Source organism: Tupaia chinensis, unplaced genomic scaffold (assembly GCF_000334495.1).
Source record: "Tupaia chinensis unplaced genomic scaffold, TupChi_1.0 Scaffold000625_1, whole genome shotgun sequence".
NCBI classification, from domain to species: domain Eukaryota; kingdom Metazoa; phylum Chordata; class Mammalia; order Scandentia; family Tupaiidae; genus Tupaia; species Tupaia belangeri.
This window is the reverse complement of record NW_006160145.1, coordinates 1123491-1142896: the sequence shown is the minus strand read 5'-3', so window position 1 is coordinate 1142896 and position 19406 is coordinate 1123491. Positions and strand designations below refer to the sequence as shown.

The window sequence follows — 19406 nt, the reverse complement described above, 5'->3', positions numbered from 1 at the left end:
TTTCCACATACGTGCAGTCCCCATTCTCTTCCTGGAAGACAGCGTTTACCGCACTGAGTCTCTGTGTGTGCCCAGGAGGCAACAGAACCTGATAGTGGTGGTGATGGAAACCTCTACTCTTCGGCCAGACTTCGGGCGTTCGTGTATTGGCTCTGCCACTAGGTAGCTGTTGGGCCTTGGGCAAGTTACTTCACCTCTCTGTACCTTGTATAGCCAGGAGAATGACAGAATCTGTCACACAGGGCTGCTGACAGCCTCGTTTGATACACGGTTGTGTGAAGCCATTTTCCCACACGTGGTAAGTGCATGCAAATGTTAGTTATTGCAATTAATATCCGAAATGCAGAACCCACTCCAGTCTATGAAAAAATGGGAAGTAATTTCTGTAAGTAATTTCTTTTTAATTATTTTTTTTTTTTGGAGAGTTTTTTTCTACAGGGTATGTGCACTTGCCAGAAAGACAGAGAGAGACAGGGAGACAGAAAGCGAGAAATCACACACACACTGCCCCCCGGGGGATGGCCAAGCCACAATCCCCTCTCCTCCATTCTTCTCTCAGGATCTTGGGCATGCACACGCATGCACCTGGACCAAGTTTAAGCTACCAGGTCCGGGACTCAAACTGTGATTGACTATATGGGAGTCCAGTGACGTAGCCATTAAGCCAACTACTGGTCCCCAATTATTATTTTTTTTATTAGAGAGATTTTTGCGATAGGACACGTGTACTCGCCAGACAGAGACAGAGAGATAAAAACCAAGAAATCACCCCCCGGGTGATGGCCATGCCACCCCTTTTCCTCCCTTAATCCCTTCTCCACTCTCCTCTTGGGATTTTGGGCACACATGCCCAGTGTGAGCTTGAAGCCACTGGGTCCAGGACTCAAACTGCAGTCGACTGCTAGTGGGAGTCCAGCGACATAACCATTGTGCCATCTGCTGGTTCCCATTTCTGGAAGGATTCTTTATACCTGCCTCATGCTGGGCTCTACACTGCAACACAGTGTTGAAAATGCATTGCCTCCCAGACTTGATGTGCTGAGCTCTGCTTCCCCTAGTCCCGGGCTCCGCCAATTCCGTCCTTGGGACTTGTGCTCAAACTAGCACAGCTCTGCGGCCAGCTGCTCTGGTGTATGGGAGAAATAACCCTGTCCCTCCCCACAGACAAGATTTCCTCAATGAAGAAAACTCTGGCTTGACCAGAGTGTTGCCCAGCTGAGACTGGTGGCGTCCGCCTCTGAGGATGGATCACAGCTCCTGCACACTCGGGATACAGACACCTTGTACCCGAGCTTCTCCCAGAGAGCCCAGAGGCATCGCATGTCCAGCACCGCCACGGCCTTCGCGGTGCAGCCTGCACGGCCACGCGCAGGCGGCGCTGCCCTTCCTCAGCTAACTGTGTGTGTCAAGCCACTTCCTCGCCTGCAGCGAGGACGGCCTGTGAAGAGCTGAGACCGGGAGGCCCTGCGCGTCCTGACTTCTCCCCTCCGCTCACCCGCCTCACTTTCCGTGCAGCCCTGTTCGGGGACTGCAGGGCTGACTTCGGTGCGGTAACATTCTGCGTTTATGTTTATTCCTGGAGTGCTGCTTCTGAGAACTGAACTGTTTACAGTGACTTCCCCCAGGAAAGTCGCAATCAAAACAATAATGAACTTGCATAAACAGTCCGAGATCCGGGCCCCGTCCTGGGCAGTGACTTTGTCAAGCACAGTCGTAATTTTCACAGGCAGAAGGTGGAAGCGGTGTTTGAGAAACCTTGGTCTCAGTGATCATTTAACTGTGTCTGCCATCTTCTCTCTTCCATTAATAAACAGGCACCACAAGAGTTACCTCTGACAACTCAGCCAACCAGAAAGCAGTGAGAAGGTGACCCTGCCCTTGGTGGGCCAGCTTCCCTGTGGAAAAGTGGAAGACTGCTCTCTGAAAACACACACCAGACAGAGGAGTGGCAACTCCTACTGGAAAGAAGTGCATCACCGGTGAGGCCAGAGGGTCCGAGGATCCTTGCTTTAGAGTGTAAAAACCCATTACCAGATCAAGGTTCGAGACAGCTAGAAGCAGAACATCGGCAACGCTCGATGTGACCAGGCAAGGCAACAGGGCCCTCGTCGACAAGCCACATAACGACACTGGGGGATGAAAGATGGGGTGAGAAGCACAGAGGAGAGAAACCACGAGATGAAGGAGAGCTGAGAGGTGAAGACCTCTCGGAACACTGCAAATGCCAGGGAGGAGGAGGTGCTGAGACCAACGGAGGAGAGCGGGAGCACTGTAATTCCACCTGGAAACGTGAAGCAGGAGACGCCTCTCAAGTGAAAGTGGATTCCGAACGCGAGAGGGAAACAGCACTGATGGAAAACAGTGGTCAACAGACCCACAGTTCACGTCATGTTCCTAAGATCCAAATTTCCAAAGGGAAGAAAGTGCTAGGTCGGTTTTGAACACGTTACTGCCAACGTAACCGTCAGTCGGGTTAAAAAGCAGCAGAGGGTGAGCTCTCACTGGGGGCAGTCCCTCGAATCAGTCTGCGAAGGTCTGGAGACAGCAATACACAGTGCGCCCACGGTGGGAGGCGGTGCCATCGCTTTGCTGCGTGTTACTCCTTCCTGCACCCCGGGCTTAGAACGCACGCTCCTAACCTGCGGATGGGCAGAAACGAGGGCAAGGGCTCCCACCAATGCAACGCACAGCTCACAACTGTCTTCCCTGGAGGTCGCAGCCCCACCCTGTAACTCAGCCAGATGCAGAGACGTTTTCTGCTCCGGAAACAGATAAAGGCCAGGGCGCTGGCGTGACTGTGCAGGAAGGCCCCGCTGATGGAGGGATAAGACTGTGGACGTGAGGGCCCGATGTCTTGGGAGCACAGTCCCAGCCATCAAGCAGGGGGCGTCCCCCAAACATAGCTCTGAAACCCTCCGATCTACTCTGGAATTTCTTCAACATGAAACAAAGCTGTGGCTTAGGATACAATTTTCCATCCCTGATCCTGGTTACAAAAGAGCTCTGAGGGTCACAGTTAACCTACAGGGTGGTTTTGTTGTTGCTGTTTTTGGTTTTCCACACACTTGAAACTTTACAAGTCGCTGAACAAAAAAAAATATTTTTTCCTATATTTTAATGCTGGTCAGCTCAAATGTTTAATTATGCTTAAAGAACGTGGGGGTTTCCCATAACTCTTACCACCATCTCACCAAGATACTGTCTCACTCAGTGTCCCTTAGAAAACGCTCTTTAGGTGACTAGCAGATGGTGTAATGGTTACATTGCTAGACTCCCACATAGTTGACCATGGTTCGAGTCCCAGACCCAGTGGCTTGAAACTCATGCTGGGCAAATGTGTGTGTGTGTCCAAAATCCTGAGAGAAGAATGAAGAAAGGATTGTAGTGTAGCCACCACCCTGGGGGGTAATTTCTCGCTTTCTGTCTCTCTGTCTCTGTCTCTCCAGCAAGCACACACACCCTATAGCAAAAATCTTTTAAAAAAGAAAAGAAAATGCTCTTTAGGAAAAAGGTCTGAGGGTATTTAGTAGCAGGCCATCACTAACCATTCAACACACAAGAAACTAAACATTTTTCCTTTGATGGGAAAAGTTATATCACATGAAGTCTGAACTTTCACGTAATTACTCCTTTCTTGGCCTAAAACAGTGTCTTATAAACTTCAATCACCCGATCACCATCATCAGTTTTTCTCTCTAGAACATAAAAGCAATATAAGCTCACTAAAGTAAATGATACACTTGTAATTCCTTGTTGAATGTCTACTTTTCTATGCTATTAGAGACCATGAGGTTGGTGGCTGGCAGGTAGTGTGGAGGTTAAAGGCGCTGGACTCTCACATGGCTGACTGTGGTTCAAGTCCTGGATTCGGTGGGTTGCTTTCTCGCTCGCTCTCTTTGTGTGTCTCACTCTGGTCAAATTAAAAGTGGCAATAATGATAAATAAAGAAAATAATTCTTTTTTTTTTTAAGAATTATTTTACTTAACTTTATTTATTTATTCATTTGCTCATTTCTATTTGACCAGAGAGGGACAGAGTGAAAGAGAGAGAAAGTGAGAAAGCAAGCCACCAGGTCTGGGACTCGAACTGCAGCTGGCCATGTGGGAATCCAGTGCCCCTAATCAAGATACCACCTGCCAGCCCCAAAGGAAATAATTCTTAAAAAAGAAAAGAGAAAGAAAAAGAAAGAAAGAAAGAAAGAAAGAAAGAAAGAAAGAAAGAAAGAAAGAAAGAAAGAAAGAAAGAAAGAAAGAAATTATGAGGTTGGACTATGTGGTCTTGCTCTTTAGAAACATACTTGGTGCTTACCAAAGATTTCAATAGACACATCCTGAATGACTAAGGAAAAGTACCAAGAAAATAGAACAAATCACCTTTAATCCTACCATCCACAGCACGTGTATACACACACACACAGAGACACAGAATGTTCTTTACATAATCATGTACTCTACATTTTTAGCTTTATATTGTAAGCATTTTTTACATCTTTCAATATGTAATGTTTCAAAGACATAGTTACATCATATTCCTCACATGAATATACCCCTCCTCCTTTAAACTAGATACTTTTTTACTACCTGTATGTCAGGCACTGGCGGTGCTAAGAGTATAGCAGTTAGACACACATTCCTGAAGACTGAGATTTTAATATGCAAACATTATTTAAGAAATAAAAGAGTAAAGAAAGAAAAATTGGAGCAAAACATTTCTGAGTATATGTATATATTTTTTTAAAGAAAGAATTCTGCTATGGAGTGCATGCACTCGCCAGAGACACAGAGAGACAGAAAGTGAGAAATCACCCCCCGGGGGTATGGCCATGTCCCAATCCCTTCTCTTCCATTCTCCTCTTGGGATCTTGGGCATGTATGCACACGCACAAACCCAGTGTGAGTTTTAAGCTGCCAGATCTGGGACTCGAACCGTGGTCAACTACATAGGTGTCCAGTGACGTAACCATTACGTTATCTGACGGTCTGATTTCTGAGTGTATTTCTAGGATACATTCCTAAAAATGTAAGCACTGGATCCAAGGGTAAAGTTCATTCAAAGAATGCGAAGGGGTATTTAAGATCCTTGATTTATACTACACGAAATTGCTTTCTTGGAAAGGCTGCGGCAGTTTGTAATGCCGTCGGGGACTGACGGCACCTGCCTTCTGCCTGAGCACTATCAGTCGACAATGGTGAAGAACGACGGGGAGCAAAGGCGATTGGTGCAAACGTACGAGCTTTGGGCGGCCTGTCCAGGTCAGCCTTCTTTCACGTCTGCCGCCTGTTCTCCCTATGCTGTGAACTCTGCTCATGTCATCTGTCCGTTACTCTATGGGGGTGTCAACGTTTCTCTCATTAATCTGTAACCATAGACGATCTGATATTTACCCTTTCTCATGCTTTTTGCAAATACTTTTCTCCTTTGCTATTTGCCTTTTAACTGTGTTTAGGATATTTAATATAGACTAGCTCAAAACATTTTAAATCAACTCTACTGACCGTTCTTTGGCTCTCCTTCATGAATTTTATGTTTAGAAAGTCTCTTCTCAGGGCCAGCAGGTGCTGTGGTGGATAAGGGCGCTGGATTCCCACATGGCCAACCATGGTTCAAGTCCCGGACCTGGTGGCTTGCTTTCTCACTTTCCCTTTCTCTCTCTCTCTCTCTCGTCAAATAAAGAAAAAAAAATAACAATAACAAATGAAAATAAATAAATAATTATTTTTTTAAAAAAAGTCTTTTCTCATCCTAAGAGAAGTTAAAGTATATAATTTCATTTCTTATTAGTTAAAAAATATCATTTAAAATTTTTAGACTTAATTCTTAAACTACCTGAGATTTGGAGATTTTTACTTTTCATGCTTCTTTCTATAACAATTTCTAGGTACTTAAACCAAGGACCCCTGCTAGACTTTCTGGACAAGGTGACCTCTGGTGCCAGGCATAGAAGGTCCTATGTTATGCTGTTATCCTGGTCACCACCTCAATGAGGGAGTGGGGGAGGCAATATTATCCATTTGTCACAAGCGGAGGGAACACATTTGTCTATGGCAAAAGGCTGGCAGGAGGCAGGGCTGGCATCTGAATGCAGATCTGTCTGGCTCTAAAGCTTCCCACTACACTGCGCTCCCCACAGTAAGCTCTATTCTTTCTGAAATGCTGAGAGCTCCTGCCCTAAATATACAGCCCCTGACCACACTATCAGGGTCCCAAACACCAGCAAGCACCAGCAACAAGGGGCGAGGTCCAGTGAACACGGAGGGCGGTGAGGGCTCTAGCAAGCCGGGAACTGGTCCCGGACGGCACCTACTGTGCCCGCGAGTAGCTCCAGCTCACTGCTCCCAGTGCCGCCCCACCTTCGGAGTTTTCCAGGGAGGCTGAGCGGGATTGTTATGTGAAATCTCCCGAGTCATATATTTTGGCAATGAATTTGGTTTCCTTAAAAACCCTGAGCAGTATAAACAAGCCGAGAGCCAGGCTGAGCGCACAGGCTCCAGCTGTCCTGCTGGCAGACCCGAGCCAGGACTGGCTTCTTTTATTCCCGTGCCAGTCGCCCTGGCTGGCCAGTCGGTGCCTGAGGCCAGGTGGCCTCTGCTGTGCTTCTTTAACGCCACCCCCCACCGTCCCACACGGGAGTGCACGACGGAAAGCTCAGACACATAGACCACCTCACCTCCACTGACCATAGGCTCCGTCTCACTCCCAACTCAACCAGAAAAGCCCGGGTATGTTTCCAATTTGCTCAGCTCAGAGAAAAGTGAGGTATTTGGTTTCCTAATCGGTCTCTGACCCCTCAGATAAGCTAGGCAGAAAACTGCCGTCATGTACGAAGAAGAGACCTATAAAAACAAACCGTGGAGGAGCGAAGGGACACACGAAGCCGTGGAGAAGCCTGCAGGCTGTTTCCCAACTCCCAGGCTCGCAGGCCGGCCCTGACACACTGCAGGCTTTAGGCAAGGCTTGGTGGTCCTCATCCATCTGAGCTGCAGCAACTCCACCCACCAACTGCTCACGTCAGAAGCCCGGGAGCCATTCCTGATTTCACTCCCACATCTAAATATTGTTGGTAAGTTCCGCTGGGTTAGCCTCAAAAACATGCCCCCAATCCATTCAGCTTTCTTCTTCCTTTAGTCCAAGCCAGCCATCCTCCTCCCAGAGGCTGCTGCAGCCGCCTTTCAGTCTCGTCTCCTGCTCTTGCTTCTTCCCAAACTCTTCTAAGTTTGTTGTGGGTTCTTTTGCTTTGTTGTTTTGTTTTATGTCATAGGGTGCATGCACTCGCCAAAGAGAGAGAGGGAAGGTGAGAAAGCACCCCCAAGGGGATAACCACGCCACAGCCCATTCTCCCCCATTCTCAGGATCTGGGGTGTGCACAGACATGCACCCAGAGTGAGTCTCAAGCCTCCGGGTCTGGAACTTGGATCCCAGTCAACCATGTAGGAGTCCAGAGCTTTAACTACTCCCCCACCTGCTGGCCCTGGAGACTGTTCGCGCTGCAGCTGGAGTGGTCGATTAAGATTGCACACCAGGACCGGTCCGCAGCCTAGTGGTGAAGGGGGCCAGATCCCACATCAACTGCGGTTTGAATCTCAGCTTGAAAAACATGGCGGGTGCACATGTGGCCAAAACCCCAACAGGGTGGAGAACTAGAGAAGGGATCTTGGTATACTCATGCCCTACTGATGGTGCTTCCTTCCTGTCTCTCCGGCAAGTGGAAATTTGAAGAAAAAAGAAAAGACTAAGCAGATCGTGCCACAACCACTCATTCCCCTTGCACTCAGAGCTGCAAGCTGCAGCTGCGTCTGTCTGTTTCTGTGATTACTGATAGCTCCTAGGGCCTCCATGAGGGCAGGGCCACGTGTCCTGTCCACTGATACAGCCCCAGAGCTAAGCACAGTACCTGACACACAGTAGGTGCCTGGTTAATATTGGGGCACGAGAAGACTATCTAGAGAGGGGCAGGAGATATCTGTTCCTGAAAACGTTCTCTGACGTCTGGGTACTAGACAGAACAGTGGACGTAAAACTGGAATCAAGACCATCGGGGCAGAGGAGGTTACTTCAGTGTATTAGGCACGTGGTTGGAAGAACCAGGCACAGAGATGGTTGCTGTGAGAAGGACAGGTCTTCAGACATTTCAGGAAAGAACCAGGATGACTTGAGGGACCAGCAGGAGGTGCGGTGGTTAGGGTGCCAGACTCCCACAGGGCCGACGTGATTCGAGTCCAGGGCCAGGCAGCTTGCTTTCTCCCTCACACTCTCTCTTTTTCTCTCTCTGGTGAGCACGCATGCCCTGTAGCAAATTTAAAAAATAATAATAATGATAACTAAAATTAAATAATTCTTAAAAAAAAAAGATGACTTGGGAATGGATTATATATGAGGAGCAAGGATGAAAGAAAGAAAGAAAAATAAGTGATGTTGTTAACCTGAGTATGGTGATATTACAAACATACATGAGCTTCTTCACAGGTAGGACTATGAACTGTGGAACTTTTCAAGAGAACAATAATGAATATGATTTCACGATTTCACTTTGGAAGTCATATGTGCCGCTAGTAAGTGGAACTGTCTCGTGAGTATGTACAAAGTAATGACTAGAACTCAAGGTAAAAGTCAAAGCTAGAGGGGCCAGTAGGTGGTATGATGGTTAAAGGTAATGTACTCCCATACGGTTGACTGTGGTTCAAGTCCTGAACCTGGCGGCTTACTTTTTCAAAGCTGGAGAGAAAAGACCCAAAGTCACCCCACCAAAGAAGGAATGGATAAAGTTATAGGAACCAAAGAAATCCTATTTGTTTAATTAGCCAACACACACACACACACACGTGTGTGTACATGCAGACACACACACTACAAAATGCTCAGGACATTAATGATCAAAAGGAACTTGCCCATAGGATGTTTACAATCTACTCGCAGTTCATAATCTCCTAAAAGCAACATGTAGAAAGATAACAGAATCAAAGATAATCTGGAACATCCCTATTTAATGGGTTGAATGTAAAGAACAAATCTCAAGGGAGGTAGAGAAATGGCGCCGAGAACGGCATGAGAATAACGAAGGTAAGCCGGGCGTGCAGAAGCCAGTGAGCGGTAATAAATGGTGAGCTTCACACACAGTGACTGACAAGAAAGAAGAGAGGCCGGCACATTTAACTTCAGGTCAGAGCTATCAGTATACTCTTGGTAGAGTTTCGTAATGGAGCCAGAGAGCACGTGTTTTTCTTTTCTTAATTTTTTTTTTTTTTTTAAGCGATTCTTGCTACAGGGCACGTGTACTCGCTGGAGACACAGGGAGAGAGAGAAAGCGAGAAATCATCTCCCGTCAGGGATGGCCACGCCCCAATCCCTTCTCCTCCATCTTCCTCTTAGGATTTTGGGTACACATTTGCACACGCCTAGCGTGAGTCTCAAGCCACCAAGTCCAGGACTCAACTGCGGTCCACCATATGGGAGTCCAGTGCCTTAACCATTACACCGCCTGCTGCCCCAAGAGCATGTGTTTTCAGAGTGAGTGAGGGGCCAGCGGATGGCTGAGCAGTTACATTGACGGCCTCACACATGGCCAACTGCGGTTCATGTCCCAGATTCGTGGTTTCAAACTCATGCTGGGCACAGGTGCATGTGTACCAAAGATCTCAGGGGAATGGAGAAGGGACTGTGGTGTGGCCAGCCCTAAAAGGAGTGATTTCTTGCCTTTTCTCTATGTCTCTCCAGTGAGCGCACACATCCTATAACAAAAATCTCTCAGAAAAAAAAAGAATGGGTTAAGTTGTGAAGAAAATGGGACTCTAAACACAACTATTTCAGGATCTATGCTTCAAAAGTAAGAGGAGGAAAAAAAAAAAAAAACCGAAGATGTTAGGATGTCTGCAGGGCCAAGCAAAGAGTGTTTATAAGAGAGTAACAGACAGAACGGAGACTTCCCCAGGCCGCTGGCTGGGCCAAGGGTCAGGTAAATGGTGAAGCTACTTGACAAGCTTCGTCAGGCTTCTCTGCAGCCTAAGACAACAACTGAAAACGCAACACCGCGGCCTGGGCCTCCGCGCCTCACCTGCCGAGGGCCAGATGTCCCGTCTGCCCTACTCCCCAGCTTATGGCTACACTCATGACGGCCCTTTTCTATCATTTTGTTTGGGCCTGTTTTCCCAGACTATGGTACTGCTGTGCCCTCAAGAATCCAGCTAGGCTGTAGATTGCTTCATGGGTCATCTAAGCCTGCAGCGACTTGGATTACAAAGGTGGTTCCTACAGCGACAATATAAGACTTGGCATGATTTTTTTAAAGTTTTTTTAATTTAAAAAAAGAATTAATTTAATTTATCATTATTATTATTATTATTTTTTAATTTGCTAGAGGGTATATGCATACACCAGAGAGAGATGGTGGCGGGAGAGAAAGAGAAAGGGGGAGAGGAACCAGCAGTTAGCGTAATGGCTATGCCCATGTAGTCGACTGCGGTTTGAGTCTCAGACCCAGTGGCTTAAACTCACATCAGGCGCGTGTGCATGCATGCCCAAGATCCCAAGAGGAGAATGGAGGAGAAGGGACTGTGGTGTGGTCATCCCCCCTGGGGGGTAATTTCTTGCTTTCTGTCTCTCTGTCTCTCTCTGTCTTTCTGGCAAGTGCATGCGCCCTATAGCGAAAACCTCTCCAAAAAAATATAATAATAATAAAATAAAATAAAAAAGAAAGGGGAAGAGAGAGGGAAAAGGAAAGTGAGAAAGCAAGTCACCATGGGACTCAAACCGCAATCAGCCATGTGGGAGTCCAACGCCTTAGCCACCACACCACCTGCTGGACCCTAGCAGGATTTTTGATCATCAAGGAAATATATTTGTAATGAGATATAAATAAGACATATTTGTCATGGAAATTACAGAGACAGAACAAGGCCGGGACCCCACAGAGTCATCTCTGCTGACTCCAGCCACGGCTGACATGCTGGCGTCCTCGGCATCGATCTGAAATAGAGTACTTTAAAAACAGAAGCAACGGTTTCTGAAATAAGATTTGCTCAAGAAAGAAGCTGGCTGGAAAAGCACAGATTTGAAGTCACTAAGGTGATTAGTTCAGAACAGTTTGAAACTGACTTACCACATATAAATCTTGGCCTTTTTTTTTTAAATCAAACTTTTCCCCAATTGCTGGCATGTATTTAGCTTGGAAGGTTCTGGAGAGGCAAATGAGAGAAGCAAGTGGAACAGGCACACCAGTGGCCTCGCCAGCTCCACAGCATGGGACCTCGCTAGGACCTCGCCGGAACCTCGCTAACTGCAACGTGGGCTGGGAGGCCCGGCCGGTCACACCCCGCGGCAGAGGCTCTCCACAGGTACCGAGGGTGGAGCACTGCAGCCCAACCTGCAGGTCAACCCCGGCCTTTGCTTTTGGACTGGACACTTGGGAGTGTAAATGGAAGGTGCAGTGAAATGCATGCCGATGGAGCTTCCTGTTCAGATGGTCAGTGTCGTACCGGGAGGAAGGAGGGGGAGCAGTTACTCAACTTAAGCAAAAGCAAACATGGCTACACACTCAGTTGTAGCTGTCCGGCGACGCTGGATGTGCACCTGACATCAGAAGAGTTCATGAGAGCAAGATTCCATTCTTGGCAAAATAATATTTCTCAGAAATGTTGTTTCAAAGAGCTGCTATCTGAAAGAGCTTGCATGCAAGACCACAGTGCCAGGGACCAGCAGTTAGCATGATGGTTATGTCGCTGAACTCCCATGTAGCCGATCGCGGTTCGAGTCCCGGACCTGGTGGCTTAAACTCACGCCAGGCACGTGTGCGTACATGCGCAAGATCCCAAGAGGAGAACAGAAGAGAAGGGATTGTGGCATGGCCATCCCCCCTGGGGGGTGATTTCTCACTTTCTGTCTCTCTGTGTCTCTCTGTCTTTCTGGCAAGTGCACGTGCCCTATAGCAAAGACCTCTCATTCATAAATGGATGGATGGATGGATGAATAAAGTAAGTAAGTAAGTAAGACAGTAAGATCACAGTGCCAGAAACAAAGGCCCTCCACCTTCTAAGAGCTTATGAGAACAAAATCCACATGGCTGACATCCAGCTGACGCCTGTCACCAGCAGAGGCATAAGCTTCTCCAGCCACCTGGAAATGCCAGAACTGATCCCCAGACAGTTCCTGGATATAATCTGGGCAGGTGCACTCCCCACTCTCCTCTCTCTCCCATGCCCTTCCAGTACGCCCTTCGGAATTCCTGCTAAGAGGCACAAACCCACCTGTACCTCCAACCTCAATGAACTCTGACACGTGCCTCTGCTTGCTTGTCCTAACTGAAACCTGGTTATCTCCAGAAGACTGCAAACTCCCTGAAGCCCTCTCAAGTGGAAGGTGATCATGTCTGTCAGTCCAGCAGATCCGAGAATCAAGATCAAGTCAATCAGTTACCCTTGCTAACCGGTTACCCTCGATAATCAGTTACCCTCGCTAATACTTTCAGACCTTTAAAAATGCTTCCCTTAAACACCTTGCTTCCTTGAGCTCATGCCATTGACTTTGTCCTCTCCCCTCCTTCACCGCGGTCCCAGACATACATACACTCACACACACACACACAAACACACACACACAGTCGAAAGGATTCCTGCGTGGTCTCCCCGCCTCCTCGCTGCTTGCGGGCCCAGGCTTCACACAGTAGCAAGAGGGACCTGATAAAGTTGTCAATCAGGCTACACACCCTCCTGGGGCTCAAGAGTCTCCACATAACCTGGCCCTGACCACTTCCCCTTCTCATCCTCTGCTACACTCCTCATGGGGGCTCTCTGCCCAGGGCAAGGCCTCCAATCCCTTCCTGGGACACACCAAGCTTTTTTCTGCCTCAGCTAGGAAGCCATCCTCCACGAAAATGTGACTTGTGAAAGAGGAGAAAACCACCAGGAGGCTCAGGAGAATTCTTAACCACAGGGCAAAGGGGAGAGAAAAACTCTACCTGGGACAAGCTGTTAAAGTCGGGTTTGCAGGCCAGCTGTGGCAGGCCAGGGCCCTGTGGGAGGCCGAGTTTGATTCCCAGCCCACCCTAAGTATCGTGGGCAGGGCGGCATGTGCCTACAGTCCCAGTCCCCCAAGAGGGGCTGGGCAGGAGAAACATGCTGTCTCAAAGAAAAAGAAAGAAGTCAGGTTTGCAAGCAGACTCCACCCCCTAATCACGGCACACAGGCGGTGATCCACAGGCCACCGCAGCCTCGCGGAGACGTCCCTGTACAATCTCACGAATGCCATTTCACAGGCCAAGGGAACCTTGGAACTCGGTTTTGCTGTTACTCATTTCCTTTATCAATTTCCACGTATGAAGAGTCACTGTGGACCTACAATTCCTAAGAGCTTAAAGGTGCGCGGTCACTGCGGCAACTCTCATGGGAAACCTGGCCAGCACTCCTGTGAAGCAGCTCCCGACCACCACGGCCTTCGAAGGCAGAGGCAGGACACAAGGGACACACAGAGCCTTACCAACCTCAGGACAGAAACGGGACACAGAACCTGCATGTCTGCATTGCGTTAGGGATGTTTTAAAGGACCATGGTTGTCAATGGCTTTCTTCGTCTCTCCTGTCCTGTCTCAGAAGGACTCAGAGGATGGGTTTGTGAGGACAGATGGCTGGAAGAGTGGCAGCGACAGCTCCGTGAAGAAGGTTCAGCCACTTCTCTGAAATGCTACACGGTTCCAGCTTAGCCGGTTTCCATTATTAAGCTATTCACAGTTTTGGATTTCAGCATCTCTCGCTTTTTTCTGAAATTCTAGAAAAAAAATACCAATACGCATGCTCTGACGGATTTTTTCCATACTCCTCTCAGTTGTGTGTGTGAAACAAACAAACATACAAAAACAACAATTAGCAAGGGAGGCACTGGGGCCTGCAGCTCACTGGGTGCTCCCAGAGTCTCCTTTAGACAAGGCCGAAGAGAGGAGTGGTTACAGAAAGAGCAGGGCCCGACTTGCCTCAGTGCCATTGCTTTGAGGTAGATCGAGGGCCCCCCACACTTGCAAAATTCAGCTTAAGGACAGAGCTTAGCCAGGGATAATTTGCTAGGAAAACAAGGCTTTTGGCATCTAAACCTCCAGTGCATCACACACTTCCTGCTATTATCTAATAACCCCCCCACAAACTCAGCCATCACTGTTTCCATGGTAACAGACAGAGAAATAGCAGCCTGCCAAATGGCTTTTGTAGTTCCTTTTCCAGCTTGTTCTTTGGTATAGAATTAAAGCTAGCTGGGAAAAGACCCAGACTAATCTTTGCAAACAGGGACATGATGTAGTTGGAAAAGTATAACTGGGTTTGGGACAAAGCTTTAATGAACACAGCTCAGTAGAATAAAAAAAGGTCTACTAAAATACATATCTGGTAAACTTCACCTTGGTACTGAGAGAGAATAGCTTGACGATGGCCAGAACACAGTTACCATGCTTTATTCGCAGCCTCGATTTGAACTAAACAAAGAAGGGGTGAGGGGACAGAAGAGGGAAAGCCGAGTCTCCCCTACCCCCAAGTACCTTGCTATCACTAAAGGGTATGGCGCTTCGCTCTAAGATAAAATTGAATGAGCAGGACTTGACAGGCTTGGACTAGAGGACAGTGAAAACGGGATCAACACCCCGGAGGAGTGAAATGTTTAGTCCCAGGGATGATGTATGCTTGAGGCTGACGGAGCCAACTGCATGAGTCAGAGGGGCACTGGCGCTTAGGAAACAAAGATCTTCTTACCATCTCTGCACAGGGAGAAATTGTCAGGACTACAGTGTGGGGAACTAGGGCGGCTTTCAGAAGATGGGCAGCTACGGAGATCTGCTCGAGGTGCCAGACCGCAAAACCAACAGCTGCTGCAGGGGTGGAGGAGTTTGAATTAAAAAAAAAAAAAAAAATCAAGACTGTCTCTCTTTGAAAGTAGCCCAGAACAAGTGCTGTTCTGTCTCAAAACTGCATACTTGAATGAAGTGCAGGAAATCTATGACTCTTTTGTGTCAGCTTCTCATCTGATAGGACAACGCTAATAGGGGTTTGAAAGATCCGCTCCCACTTTGAACATGCTCCATACCCCAAATGTCTTGTTGACAGAGAGGAAAATTACAATCCGCAGCACCAAGCCGACAAGTCTCTAAGAGTCACAGAAAGTCAGACTCCAGCAGATCCCACACAGGAGACTAACCTAATTTATACTTTTCAATTTATGCTTTTATCGTGGTTGTATGAATCACTGAGTCATGTTCTCAGAGCTATCACCTGAATCAAAGCAGAAAAGTAGACAAAGATTTGCAATAACCACTTCCTTTCAATCCTTCAGGGGAAAAGAGCACACATAATAAGACAGAAATGATGTATTCAAACACATGTTTCCAAAGCAAAGAAAGTCTGTACTTGTAGTTCAGCGACACTTGTGTAGCCCTGAAGTTTTGGAACCTGTTAATGAAACTTAAAGGAGTCTTCTCAAAAGTTCAAAATTTTGTTCTATTTCCCCAAGAATGGAACTTGTAGGTTCTGGAGAGAAGAGGGCCATTTGAAAGCTGTGTTTACTACTGTGTGATTACAATTCTACTACTACATATTGCTGTTCAATTTCCCCATCTTAAACAAAAGCCAGAATTGAGAGGAGGTACAAAAATTGGATCAAACTGACCAAATTCAATCACGGTTAAGAGGAGCCTGGACAGCCAAACTTCCTGGGGACAGTAACCTGGGGTACGGACATGGCCATATTCCTTCCCAAATCTGTTTCCTTGACTCAAACAAACACCCACTTCTCAATAGGCCTATATTTCCAGCATATCAGCTGCTTTGGTCAGAATGCAGATTCCCTCGCCACTGGAAATGAACCCTGCTTTCGTGTCTCATGGCCTGTGCTTTCACTCATGTTCATCAAAACAGACTCCAGGAAAAAGGAAAAGAAAGCCTACTGAGTACAGGTAGTCTCCCTCTTTTTCAAAAAAAGTATTTAATTTATTATTATTATTATTATTATTACGTTTTCTTTAGGGCACGTGTGCTCACCAGAGAGAGGCAGAGAGGGAAATTGAGAAAGCAAGCCATCAGGTCCAGGACTGGAACCACGGTCGGGCCTGTGGGAGTCCAGTGCCCTAACCACCACGTCACCTGCTGTCCCCAGCAGTCTCCCTCTTAAGCACAGATTTTGTTTCAAACGATCGCCCACAGAAGCAAGGCTGTGTGTGGGAGTTTCATCTCCATGCACAGACCAGCCCTAACCTCTGACATAACTGAAGGGTATCACTGAAAAAGAGCTCTTGATCACCTCATGTGACATTTTATAAAGAGCATGCGCCTTCGACTGAGATGGCAGAAGGAATGAGGTCTTTCTGTTAATGTCTCATAGTTGGAAACCGTGAGGGGGCTTCAAAAAGTTTGTGAAAAACGTGTCTACTGAAAACATTGTACGCGGATCTCAAGTACTTCATGCCATTTTCCACAAACTTTTTGAAGCCCCTTCCTTTTTGTACAATAAAATTAATTATCCAGAAAGCAGACTTTGGGAATTCTTAAGCTTCCGATCTATGAATAAGCCAACAATTTTTAAAGGGGGTGGTGGTGAGTATGTGTGCAAAGACATAGTAATATTGGGGCCAGTGGGTGACAAAGCGGTTAAGAACCCTTACACGGCTGACCATGGTTTGAGTCCTGGACTCGGAGGCTTGAAACTCATGCTGGGTGTGTATGCATGTATGCCCAACATTCCAGGAGGAGAATGGAAGAAAAGGGATTGCAGTGTGGCCATCCTGGAGGGTACCTCCAGGACGAAGGCACAGCGTGAGCATGCACTAGAGGAGGTCCAGGAGGAGCAAGGTGAGGATGTCTTACCCAGTCGCGGCCACCACCCAGATCCCACGATCACTTGGGGAGTGACTTCTTGCTTTGTGATTTTGAGTAAAAAAGAAAATAACTTCAGTGACCAGCGGGTGGCATAGTGGTTAAGATGCTGCACTCCCACATGGCCGACTGCAGTTGAGTCCCAGACCCGGTGGCTTGAAAATCATACTGGGTGCATGTGCACACCTGCCCAAAATCCCAGGAGGAGAAGGGATTGCAGTGTGGCCAGTCCTGCTTGGGGATGATTTCTCACTTTCCTTCTCACTGTCTCTCTCTTTTTCTCTCTCTCTCTCTGGCAAGCACACACTCCCTATGGCAAAAACCTTAAAAAGAAAAACAAATTTTTTTTGAAGAACTAAAGAACAGAATTACATCAAAGATCCTGTGCACTTGATCAGAAGGGCAGGAGGGTACCTCCAGGAGGAAGGCACAGAGCAAGTGTGGGCCAGAGGAACTCCAGGAGGAGCAGGGTGAGGCCGCCTTACCCAGTTGCCGCCACCACCCAGCTCCCATGACCACGTCGGCAGAAAGGCGATGCTCCACGTGTCTGGCCTGAGAAGAGGGTCTGAACTTAAATAACGACAGCGTTTCTCTGCTTTGTGCAAGACTCTTACTAGGGAAGGATGAAGTCTTCGGGTGTGTGTACTTGGGACTGAGCTGGGTTCCCACGTGTGGGCAGCAGCACGCTCACACCTAGGAGACCAGAGCAGACTGGGCAGACACCTCTCGGGTAGTGCTCCTTCCTCATCAGAAGGAAGTCACAGTGCTCCGGGAACACGCTCGCTCAGCAGGACACTGGCAACTGACAGTCCCCAGCTAGCGAGGACCAAAGCTCCTCTGTGAACAAGGCAAAGGAAACCTAATCAGTGGAAATTATACCAACAAAAGGCGCCTAATAGCATATGACAAAACAAAATGTGCTTCAAAACACCACGCCTGGAAACCTAAATACGCATCAGGAAAAAGCCCTGTCCGTTACTGGTGTCCTGAGAGAAGCATATCTGATGGAGGACAGGCCTGGGCTCCCACGGACTGATGATGATGTGGCCTCGATTAGGTCAGATTCAAAACACAGCCTCTGGCCTGCCACGCTGACGGGGTCTGATTTACTGGTGTAAGCTGATGATCAGGAACCTCGGTTAGGAAAAGACAACGCTTGGAGAGAAGATAATGTGGTAGGATTTGCTCTTCTCCTACACTTCCTACTGTAGCTATCTTAATCCTAATTATTCCTATACTTTTGCTTTAAAACAATTAATAACCCTAGTATCCCTCAAATGCCAAGTAATCTAGACCAGAGATGGAAACTGAAGATGTTAAACAGTTTAGTCACTGCTTTTCACCCAGAACTGTATTTCAGGGCCGGGCTGCTCTGTGACCCTCCCTTGCAGGAGATGGCCGTGTTACCCTGAAGAACACTTCAAGGCTCCTTGGGGGCATGTTCTTGAGCCTCCCTCCTTCCCCTCCTTGCTCCCACTAGCTTGAGTCATCCCTTTATAGGCCCTCCCTCCTCTTCACTCATCACGATTGCAAGTATCTGAGTAACTAGCACTGTCTGCCTACCCCACAGACAGGGATGTGCCAGTCCTGCAGCAGAAACAAGCCCTCGGCACCGGCCCAGGGCAGCGGATTCCTGCAGGGTAAGTGAATGGATGGATGGAAGGGCACTTTGAAATGTAAAGGTTCACCACAGCTAAGCAATCAGTTGAAAAAGTTTCATCAGCAAAACTCAGACTCCTGTCCTCTGAATCTGAGAAGACGCTAGTGTTTTTTTCAGAAAAGTAGAGGCAGAAAAAGCATTAAAAAAGAAAAGAAAAAACTCACTGGTGGGGGTTTCTTCCTCATCTCGAACGTGCGTGTGGCCCCGAAACTGAGTGAGGCAATGATGGGGCACTTCCCTAAGGCAGGCTCGTCGTCACTGTGCCAGTCCACACTGTCTTTCTCGTTCCGGTACAGATTGCAGAGTAAGGAGTTGAAGGTGTGGCCGGTGTTCTCTTCGATCCGGTTCTTCAGTGTGCTCAGCACGGGATGCCACTGCAATAAACAGGCAGAGTCACGTAAGACATAAGGTGGCAGCCGCACGGAAAAACAGGGCGAAACCAGCCAACTTATAAACAGGGGCATGGAAAGGCAAACTACTTGGAACGCAGTAAACAGAAGCAAGAAGGGTGGTTCCAACCCCCATCATTTCTACCCCGAAGTAAGTTAAAATCTGCAATTCCAAAGATAAAGCACTCACTTTGGTAAAGCCATGCTGTGAGGACCAGGACCTAGCCACCCACCCTCTCCTCTCCACGTCCAACCGCAGCCCTCACACAGAAGCACGTTAGTACTCAGGGCAGTCGCCTTGAGGCACCACGGTGGCCAGTGGGGAGGAAAGCCAGATGCTGCCAGCTCGTTGGCAGACACAGACTCAAGTCCGAAGGATGACAGACTTCCCTGCTGGGTGGTCCTCTCTGTTCTAGTCCCATTTTACCGTGAAGAGCAGAAATGCCAAAGGACAGCTAGAATTTCCAGAGTATTTCCTAGTACTTTACAAAGTTCGGCTAACTTCCTGAAGTAGAAGCTGAGGGA

The 19406-nt window shown here is 47.8% G+C and overlaps 1 protein-coding gene across 1 annotated transcript in view; it reads right to left on the bottom strand.

Annotated features, from left to right (window-relative positions):
- The window catches only part of ALKBH3 (alkB homolog 3, alpha-ketoglutarate dependent dioxygenase), a gene marked incomplete in the record, with an annotated part of 48606 nt that overhangs the window by 2466 nt on the left and 26734 nt on the right, over positions 1-19406 (bottom strand). Inside the window, 2 exon segments of the mRNA XM_027775999.1 lie at positions 1-31; positions 18657-18866. Coding sequence (XP_027631800.1) covers positions 1-31; positions 18657-18866 — 241 coding nt within the window.